The following is an 11,189-nucleotide window of genomic DNA, read 5'->3' as shown; positions in this document are numbered from 1 at the left end:
CCATTAAAAAATAAATCTGTTTTACACAACAGTGCGAAACAAACAAATAAAAACCAAAGGACATCGAGATATAATGGAGGGGTCCAGAAATGCCAGCTCTCAATGCCACGCTGTTCACTGAAGACCAACCGGGAGAAATCATGGCTAAAACTAAGTGGAAGGACCAATATGAATAAGAAGAACAAGATTTGGATTACGTACCGAAAACATGCCATGACACATTCTAATTCACAAATTAATATTTACCTGGAGAACTAACAGACTGTTTCAGCTTTTTCTGGCAACGCACCTGTCGTTCCTCGATTATTTTAGTATCTCTCCCTAGATCGTGAGTACCAAATACACGAAACGCTTACCTCATTAAGTATATACAAAGGCTGATTTTAATAGTAGGAGCCTAGAAGCATTCAGGAGGGATAGGCTACAATGGTTATTCCGCAGCTTTTTAAATGTGAATATTGCTTTAGAACAACACTCTTCATTAAAGTTAAAACATGTAGCTTCTCGCCTCAGTTACTCTCAAGCTTCACCTTTCGTCCCACTCTCATTAGCCTCGCCCGCTCGCGGCAGCCTCGACCAATCGGAACGCATAATCAGCCGAACCCACCTGTCAATCCGAGAACCGGCTGTCAGCGAAGTAGGCGGGGCGAGCACAGCGCGAGTGCGCCCCCCGCGCTCACGTGACGTGCGCGCTGTCGCTAGGTCGTTCCCTGTGATGGGAACTAGTCGCCACTGCACCGCTGCCCGCTCTGAACATGGCGGCGCTGGCACTGCTCCTGCTCGCCTGCCTGGTCAGCTTAGCCCGCGGCGGGGAAGAGAACAGCAGCGGTAGCAGCAGCCCGGAGACCGTCATCATCGGACTCCGGCTGGAGGACACCGACGACGTGTCGTACATGGAGAACGGCGCGCTGCGGGTGAGCGAGCGCACTCGGGTGAAGCTGCGCGTCTACGGGCTGAACATCAACAACGAGACGTGGTCCCGCATAGCCTTCACTGAGCACGAGCGGAGCTGGCCAGCAGGCTCCAGCCCAGGGGTGGGGGAGGCGGTTCTGCAGCCCTGCGGCATCCGCACCTCGGACATCATCATCCTGCCCTCCATCGTGCTGCACCGCAGCACCTCGGGTATCGTGGAGATCGACATCAAGCCCCTGCGCAAGACTGAGAAGAGCAAGTCTTACTACTTATGTACTTCACTCGCTGCCCCGCCGGTGGCAGCGACTGGACCGGGACCCCAGCCCTGGACAGAGACCACCTGGGTATACCATGATGGTGAGGACACCAAAGTGATCGTGGGCGAGGAGAAGAAGTTCTTACTACCCTTCTGGCTTCAGGTCATCTTCATTGGATTGCTACTGCTGCTCTCCGGCATGTTTAGCGGCTTGAACCTTGGCCTTATGGCTCTGGACCCCATGGAGTTGCGCATTGTACAGAATTGTGGTACTGAAAAGGAAAAGAACTATGCCAAGCGTATTGAGCCGGTGCGCCGACAGGGCAACTACCTGCTTTGCTCTCTTCTTCTTGGCAACGTGCTGGTCAACACTACTCTCACCATCCTGCTTGATGACATTGCTGGTTCGGGTCTGGTGGCTGTGGTGGTCTCCACCATTGGTATTGTCATCTTTGGCGAGATTGTGCCACAGGCCATCTGCTCACGGCATGGTCTGGCCGTGGGAGCCAACACAATCTTCTTAACAAAGTTCTTCATGATGATGACCTTTCCGGCCTCTTACCCGGTCAGCAAACTGCTGGACTGTGTGTTAGGCCAGGAGATTGGCACCGTGTACAACCGTGAGAAGTTGTTGGAAATGTTGCGTGTAACCGACCCTTACAACGACCTGGTCAAGGAGGAGCTGAACATTATCCAGGGTGCCTTGGAGCTGCGCACCAAGACAGTGGAGGATGTCATGACTCCTCTCCGTGACTGCTTTATGATCGCAGGAGATGGCGTGCTCGACTTCAATGCCATGTCTGAAATTATGGAGAGCGGCTACACTCGCATCCCGGTCTATGAGGGCGAACGTTCCAATATTGTGGACCTTCTCTTCGTCAAGGACTTGGCATTTGTGGACCCTGATGACTGCACGCCACTCAAGACGATCACCCGCTTCTACAACCACCCACTGCACTTCGTCTTCAATGACACCAAACTTGATGCCATGCTGGAGGAGTTCAAGAAAGGTGGGATTCTGCTTTCTGTTCTTCTCCTTTGTGCTTTTTGGAACTAGGCCTAAGCTGATTGTTTTCCATGAACTCTATAAAGCGCACATTTTTAGGTGATTCTGAGTTGGCTGAATCTACCAAACTTTTTGAAAGTTTAAGCCAGTGGTGTCAAGTAGTGGTGCAGTGAGCATATTCATATTAGTTTTTAAGCCCTGCCAAGGAGGCCAGACCTGATGGGATTCCTTGCACTGCATAGTTTGAGTTTGGCGGAATGGTAATCCTCCTCAGTAAAATTCAGAATCTATAAATAGCCGTAATCCTTAGTGAAATACAAAATGCTCAGGACTGCTGCCTTTAGGCATAAATTGTGCAATGAACGCACAATTCAAATCTTTCTCAGAAGTTGACTTCCATGTTTGAGCATAGTTATCACACAAAACATACCGGTCACAATCTTTAAATTAACAAGACAGTTATCTATAATAATAATATGTAGCATGCTCATCATTCTGACCTTTTCAGAATATAGCGTTTTTTCCTAGAATTGTCTTGTTTAGCTGGATTAATCCAATAAAATGTAATTCACAAAAGCATACATCCAGTGATATCTGCAGTAAAGCCTGCAGTGTATAATTTCATGCGCAATGTAGAGTTTTCTATGAAGATCTTTCTGTTTATAGTCATGTAGATTAAATATGCAGAAAATGGTCATGAACATGCTCATTGAATTTTGCAGAAAAAGCCCAGCGTTGCTCATTTGACCTCGCATTGTGTGCATAGCAAAGGGATCTTTCCAAAACGTCTCTGATTAAGATTTGTGCACGTGGGTATTAACGGAAACCGTGCGCAATAACGACCAAGTTAGCATACACTGTGCGCGCTTTCCATAATCTTACTTTATTTCAGAGATGTTCATGGTTAGTATTCCTGTACACAGTGCACGGAATTCCCTCAGGAGCCTGGGTCCCAGTATTTTTAAGTTCTCATGTCCGGTTGACAGAGTCGAAGTTGCCTTAGCGAGCACTGTAGAAGGAATGAATGAGGTCGTTGTAGGACACTCCTCTAATTTGTTTCTGATGCATGCGGTTCATGTGCCCTGGTAGGGGTGGCGATCTTCTGGAGTGTTGGTGTTCGTCGCTGACATCTGCAGACTGCAGTCTCCTGCCCACGAAAGGCGAATTTTGAACTCTTTGATCTTTATTACTGGTTTGAACTCTGCACACTTTCATTGTCCATGAATGGCTTATTTACATCGCTTTTGTTGTTTGCCGCTGGTTTGATTTCTGCACGCTGTGATCTACCTGCTCTTGAATGGCCAGTTTAAATCGCTTTATGTATTTATTTACTGATTTTACCTCAACACACATTGCTTATTCACGACTGGGTATTTGCTAGTTTGATCTCTGCACACTGCGATCGCCTGCAGTTTAATAGCTCGTTTAGGTTGCTCTTGGGTTTGATCCTTATCTGATATCTGCACGGTGATCTCCTGCTGGTGAATGGCTCATTTAGGTCGCGTTTGATCTCTGTACACTGTGATCAGCTGCCCTTGAATGGCTCATTTAGGGCACTTTTGTTGTTTGTTACTAGTTGGAACACTGCGCACACAGTGATCGCTCGCCGATAAATGCCTGACTCGGACCAGTGTAGTTGTTTGCTGCCTCTCTGATCTCTCGCTGACGGACGAGCTCTGTGATCGCGGTCAGGTGCAGGGACAGGGTCAGGGCAGCCGGCATGAGCCGGAAAACTTCGGCTGACCCTTTGGTCGGGCGTTGACTGACACGTCTTTATCACCTCTGCTAGTTTAGGCCCGCAGGCTGACCTGCTGTATCTCGCAGAACCTCAAAATGCAGCTGCTGCACCAGCTCGTCCTGCTCCGATCCCTTCAGGGCGCTCGCAGGTCCTGGGAGGGCTACCTCTGTCCATACTGGTGGGGGAGTGGGTGGAAATTGATCATTCTTGGTTTGATCTTCCCGATTAGATTGCAAGATAAAAATACCTGTCGGAGATAACTATCGACTTCTGACCCCGCCTTGTACCCAGTCACTTTTTAATGATTTACCAATACAGAGCTGATAGGGTTGGTTTACAACCGTCCAGTGAATGTCGGCGTTCACTGTGCTTTTTCAGTTGCAACCTGCCAGTTTCAACTGCTTTCAGTTAGGCTGCTTTAAATACCTGCTAAAGCTGCATTCAGCTAGGCCTATCCCACAGACCTGCCTCCCGGGGACTCTCACTCAGAGAAGTGACTTAATTTGTATAAGAGCACGCCCCTGGGTGTGCTTACTCGCAGAGAACAGGAGCACATCTCACGTGTGTGTAGACAGCCTCCTGATAGGGCAGGGCTGAACGTTTAAATATTTTGTCTCCGTGATGTACATACAGTGTCTGAATGGACTAAGTGCCATTCTGGGTATTCTGTCTCCGAAAGAGCGCAACTATCAGTGTATCTGTCATGTCAGAGAAGAAGCACATCTCATAGATTATATACCGTTTCTGAATGGAAGAAAGTACAGTCTATACTGTTTTAGATAGGAGCAGGAGTTATTCTCCTGGTGGAAAACCCTGTCCCGCAGCCCTCAAGGGAAAAAGGTCAAGAAAACCCTGACTGCGAGGTGATGAATTACACCTCGAGTCAGATTTAAAGAAAAGCCCAGGACAGAACTGACTGTAGAGTCCTGGTTGATGGCCAGAAGGGGTAGTAGGCGTAAGTAAGTAGGAGTTATTCTCATTTATACTCCGTATATAATCTGTGAGATTTGTTTCCATTCCGACACAATAAACTGTATATACACTTTTGCTATCTTTTTTTTATTTCGAGCTTACCGGGCAGCACAAGCTGTCTGGTTGTAAAATACCTATTGTGAGTATATAGTGTGCTTAGAGCCCACCTTTTGCTTACCATTGGTTGGTTTTATTGCCACTCTCATTGGCTTGCTTCCTATTCAATAACTTGTATTCCTTGTTGTCTAACCCTTGGAGCACATCCTTCTTACACTCCTTTTGATTGTCTGATTAATATCTTTCCACTGCCTACATCTAAGGAACTATATTTTCTTTTTCAATCAGCACTCCATGAGACTGTATGTGTTTTCTATGCCTCTCCCTCATGTGCTGCTTCCCCCATTAAATAACCTCCGCTCTGTGTTGCTCTCCATGCATCTCAGCTTGTCTGTTAAAGCACAGTAGTAGGGATATCTGGATATTGCTAAAGAGCAGTCTTTAAGGGTTGTTTTTGTTTTGTCCCCTGAATTCCACATATTGCATTAAAGCACAGTCTTTGGCACAGAAAGGCTTTTATGACACAGGAGAAGGCCATCTGTTGCACTCACTCAGCGGGTGACTGAGGTAGAAGGTGTGCTTAGTTTGACAATTCTCCTGGAGGCTGTAAGTGTGCTCCCTGGGCTTCTGCAAAGGAGCAAATAGCTAAAACCTGTGGGAAATAAATGTGGCTTAGCCAAGCAATTCTCTTTATATTCTCTCACTTCATTATTCTTTTTATTATCTATTCAGTTCCTGAGTGAGAAGTATTTGAGAAATAAATCCTGTCGTTTATTAAGATTGAACATATTTACATTCAGTGTACAGTTTGAACTTCCATTAGCTATGTTTGCTTTTTCTCCAGTATTTTTAAATGTTTTTTTTCCTTGTATTGTTTTAAGCAATACAGGCAAACATTGGCAAAGCTAACAGCTCACACTCAAAATATTAAGGTGATACCTATTGGCGTTGCCAATGCTTGTTATATATATATACACAGTGTCACAGTGTCACATTTGTAACATTTCTCAGATTATACTGTGTTATTGAATTCAGATATCTATTTATATACCGTTTGTGAGTGGGATTACGTTTTCTAGTTTATATATTATCTTGGAATGAGAGTGTCATAGTTTGTATCCCATCTTTACAAAGATGGGTGTGTGTGTGTGTGTGTGTGTGTGTTTGTTTGATTGATTGATTGATTGATAAATAGCAGGAATGCTTCTAAATTATCTACTAGCCCAGGTTGTCATCAGATCTTGAACACTTTTATATACCTATTCCAAAAGGCAATACGACATCCACTGGACCAGATAGGAACATATCTTGAAATGTTTTCTGCTGTCTCATATGGGAGCTAACCTCATATAGGTTTTGTACTGGCTTTTGTTTGAGAACCAGAAAGCGATCAGTGGGAATGCTTTATTGTTCCATTGAGACTCTGTTAGCAGGAGGGCTATTTCTAGACGTCTGTCTCAAGATTGCGGGTCTTTAAGGACTGAAACCTTACCAAGCAGTTGAGGCCCAGCAAGGACAAAATACTTCGGTGGTTACTTGACTTTCAATGCAGAGGCCTAACTTTCCAGCCCACTCTGCTCCTTTTGGGATGAGCCTAGGCATATTTTTATATGGTTATTCCTTTTCTGTAACGACTCAAAATAATAGTAAGTTGCCTAGAGTAATGACCAATAATTAAGAGGAGCTTGTTCAGATATTTTCATGCATCACTTTTTAATATTTCATATATGAGCGAATCACATTTAGTTTATGTGACCTCAACTATAAGTAAAACATGGACACATTGTGTATGTTGGCTCATAGTCGAGGAAGCCTCAAATAATTTATATATGGAGTTCTTTCTGGAGGTTCAATACTCATTTAGTTTCATATGCTGGCTCAAATTTAAATACTCCTCTTGTAGTTTACATACTGGCTCTTGTAGAGCAAGTCTCTGGTAGTTTGTGAAATAACTCGTATGTGAGGAAGACCCAGGTTGTTTATATACTGGATTATGTAGTTGAAAGCCTCAGGTAGTTTTATGTGGTGGCTCAAATGTAAATTGAATTCCTAGTTTATACTGGCTCATGTTATGTCATGCATGAGCACACCTCAGAGAGATTATGAAATAGTTCATGGGTGAACAAGAACTAGGTAATTTACTTACTGGCCCCTGGGGTAGCTAGCTAAGCAAACTAGAGTGCATGCTCAGTTTGCGAGCTGGTCCTACAGTTTATCCACTGCCTATGAATAGGAGGAATTTCACAAGTCTCATAGTTCATCCACGGGCTCTGAATGGACACTAGACTAAAATAGTTCCTTATTAAATCAGAATAGGGGCAACTAGCAAATAATTTGCTTATTGTTTCAGAATAAGAGAATGTACCAAACTTGAACATACCTAATCCAGTCTTATTTTTAGGACATCACGGAAAGGATATGATTACAACAAAGCCTGTGTGGAAAAAGCTTCAACCTTATACCTGCAAATAGTTAGTGAGTTAATCGGTTTGTATACTCGTTCAGAGTGGAATTACATTTCAACGTTTTATATACTGTCTGTGCAACAGAGAAAGTAACACTGTCTCTAAATGGGTGTATGTATCCTAGAGTATATCCTGTCTCTAAAGACCTACACGTCGGGTAGTTTGTTTCTCCTTATGCTCTCCAGAATTCTAGCAGATCTCACATACTTTATATACCTGTTTGCGAATCTAAGAAAATCGATAGAACTTTTGTAACTACACAAACTGGGACAGAAACAAAAACCAACGGCTGCTATACAGGCATTTTGGGTTGACAGTTGGGTATGATGTTATTTCTCTCCCATGTTTAACTAATGAAGAATAGTCCTCATATCTGTTACAATCAAATCAATTTGTATTTGATATAAATTGTTCTTCTGCAGAAGTGTATGCAGACTGGTGCTTACAAAATACAATGAAGCAGATATTTTACGATAATTTATGTTTTCTGTTCAGAGGGACTCAGATGAGATTTCAGGAAGATTTCAAAATTAGGGCACTTTGGTGGGACCACTTGTCATGTACTTTTAGTAAATTACTCACCATGATCTATACGCTTTGTGAATGAGGTCTGATCAGTCAGTGACTTTGCACCTGTGATGTGTATGGGCCTGCTACTGGGTTCCCCAGATAATGAGTGCAGCATCGGCTACGATAGCTTAGATCAGCACTGGAAGCTGGCACTTTGCCCCCTCTGTATCTAAGGAGAAAGGGATCCGTGTTCAGAGTTCATGTGATTCAGGAAAACACTCATCTCCCAGCATTCGGTGAGGTGATGGGGCACAGGGACAGAGTGTGAGACCAACTTTAGTTTGGCCGCCGGTTTTGTTACTGGGGGCCAGTTTTGCAGCGGTGGTGCAATATTGGCCCCAGTATCAAAAGAAGCTATGCTTCACACTTACCACCACCCCCTTGCGGGGCATAGGGGGTGGGGGGGGGGCTTGTCTGGTCTGACAAAATCTGTTTAAGGTTCCCAGTCCGGCCCTGAGTGATGTACATTGCGCTTATAGAAACTAAACCCACTTGCTATGATTAAGTTGTGGCTTTGGATGTCTGTACTAACACGCATTATTATTTTGTCTGATTTTCCTCTCCTATTCTATGTGTAATGAGGTTGCATTACATTATGTAGGGACTAGGACGAGAAGAAATGTGTTTGCATATTGAAGATTGCCCATTGAAGCGTCCCAATTAAATTAGTACAGATTTTGACCCCATCTCCACCCCACCCTGGTTATATTGCGTTATAGTTTTCGGGTCATATTGTCCTAAAAAAGGTAAAGTTGGTGCTGGAGTCTTTAATCGATATTTGAGTGCCTTTATTTGAATCTAATACTTACGAACTTCAGTTTTTTTATGTCTAAAAAAACGCTCGAGGCAAAAAGGCGTCAGCTCCTCCTCAGTTGTGGCTTATTTTGTTTTCAGTTTAGGGGTATCGTAGATTTAGATAGCAGGCTTTCGAAACCTCCTTCACACATGTAAAAGTTAGTCTGATGAACTGCAACCTGATCGAGTAACACATTTCATATGCAGACACATATCAGTCTCTGCAGTCTTACCGTCATTTGTGCTGATCGCTGACCCTTCTGCATCCGAGGCAGCTATTGGTTTCACTGGTTTGACACTTCAGTAGGTAACTTCCTCATCTCGATGGCATTATGTTGAAAACTTAAAAATTGAGCTTTTTTATATAATACACTTTCCTCTTTGTAGTTTCATTTGTGTGTTTATTTATGAACATATTTCAAAATTATATTATTGTTGGGACTACATCGTTATTACTAGTAGTCCAGACATTACCTGCAGCTAGTGAAAAAGTGAGTCAAATCCCAGTGTAAAACAAGCATTGGCAATGCCAATAGGTCTGTGCCTCCAGCCCCGAACCTACGAAAAATAACATGATAATAACTGTGTATCATTTTATTTTCCCTGGTCAAAGAGCAGTGGGACGCTCCTCAGCCTTAGCGGAGGAGCCCATGGTTGTTAGGTATTGTGAAACATAACAAGTTGATAGCATGGTAATTGCTATGTATTTGTGTGGAAGCAAAGAGCTAAATAATAATATTGGTGTATGTTAAAAAGTCAGGTGACAGTTGCACTATCAACCAGATCTAAAAATCCATGTAGGATAATGACCGCCCTCCTCCCATATTTCCTGCTGCTAGAGAAAAGCACCATAAATTACCTAGTTATGTAAGACACTATCGTGTTACAATAGTGTGTGTGTGTGTTCTTGAAATTTTAAGCTTGGGCAGCAGGATAAAAAACACAAAATAATCACAGTTGTGTGGAGGGCTACCATTTTTTTTTATGGAAGCACACAACTTCTGCCCAATCAAAACGTTACTGCTGGCTCCCAACATGTGGGCGGAGCTAAATCCCCTCTCATGGGGATTATAGCAATTGTCTGGCGACAACTGTGCTGTCAAGCCAGACTCTAAATACAACAAAAGGCATGTCTACATTAAACATGGCCCATATGTGGAGCGGGAGAGATAAACGAGTGCGAATGCATGCCTGTGATAACCACACAAGCCCAAAAATGCAAGGAGGAGGTTTAGATGCATGCAACGTGGTGAACTACTGCCCCCGTAAAGGTCATGCCCAAATTGCTTTGAGGCATAATAAAAATCATCTACTTGATTGAATCAATTAATAACAGTGTGATGAAAATGAAGAAAAGGTTGCATTAACTAAAAAAGTGAAATGAACTGCATTTCACAAATAGAGGATCACCAATGATTTATCACCAAATAGCAGTTGCAGCTCCTCCACTAAGGTGAAGGGGCGTCGCCCCACTGCTTTTTATTAGTGAAATAAAGGGAATATAAAATGATAGTATCTTGCTTTATTATCATTTTATTTTGTCCTACTGCAGCAGTTTTGCGGGGCTGCTCTGCTCACTGAGCAGGCAGGGAAGGAGTGGTTGCACCCTCCTAAGTTCATAATGACTGTTTGACTAGCCATCTAGGGCCGTCCAAACAGTCATGCACACTTCCATGTTCTCCATGCAGGCTGCATTACAGGCTGCGCAGGGAACATGCCCGGGCTCCCTGTCAGCGTCTGAGTGCCAAACCACTACACTCAGACCAATCACAACGCTGCTAAGGCAGCGTTGTGATTTGCAGACTGGGAGCCTGGGTGTGCTTCCTGTTCAGGCGGAGCAGCAGACTATGGAGGAGAGACCCGGTGAGGAAGCAGCGAGAAAATACCTTTTTTCTTTACTTTTTTGATACCCACTTCTCCATGCGTCCTGCCCCTGCCCCCCTACCTCCGATCCGTGCCAGCCATCGCTGCCAAATAGTGGGCTGACTACAATGTTGATAATGTAAGCTATGCAAGGTTTCAATTTCTGTCTGATGAAGAGACAGCTGTGCATGGTAAGTCACTTTGCATTCTGAGGTAGCGCTTTCTTCCACAAGAGCTATGACTACAACACTTCATCCAACATTTGATATTCTTTTCACGTCTTCGGCCCGTGGCTGCCATATTTTCCTATCTCTCTAACCTTTGATTGATCTCTCTGCTATTGGTTCTTATGTGGCATAAACGTACCTTGGGAGCAATGCTGTTCTTTACATAAAGTGGGGGTAGAGGACATATCAGAATCATATGTCTCTACTTCACTTAACCACTATAAACTTCTTTCCTCGGTCCGCATTGTGTGTACAACACTTTGATGTCTCTTGACTCCTGTACTCCTTTTCAGGTCTCGCCTGACCCAGCGCATGCGCTGGTCTGGCG

At 44.0% G+C, this 11,189-nt stretch overlaps 1 protein-coding gene across 7 annotated transcripts in view; it reads left to right on the top strand.

Moving 5' to 3' along the window:
* The first annotated feature begins 692 nt into the window (after positions 1-692).
* The window catches only part of CNNM2 (cyclin and CBS domain divalent metal cation transport mediator 2), a 1,019,413-nt gene continuing 1,008,916 nt past the window's right edge, over positions 693-11,189 (top strand). For all 7 annotated transcript variants that reach the window (XM_085606606.1, XM_085606603.1, XM_085606596.1 and 4 more), the window contains exon 1: positions 693-2,178. In XM_085606606.1, the coding sequence (XP_085462732.1) occupies positions 756-2,178 (1,423 nt within the window). In that variant the 5' untranslated portion in view covers positions 693-755. The remainder of the gene's footprint in view (positions 2,179-11,189) is intronic.

This window comes from Triturus cristatus, chromosome 1_2 (genome assembly GCF_964204655.1).
Source record: "Triturus cristatus chromosome 1_2, aTriCri1.1, whole genome shotgun sequence".
In the NCBI taxonomy this organism is placed as follows: domain Eukaryota; kingdom Metazoa; phylum Chordata; class Amphibia; order Caudata; family Salamandridae; genus Triturus; species Triturus cristatus.
This window is presented reverse-complemented; position numbering and strand designations above follow the sequence as displayed.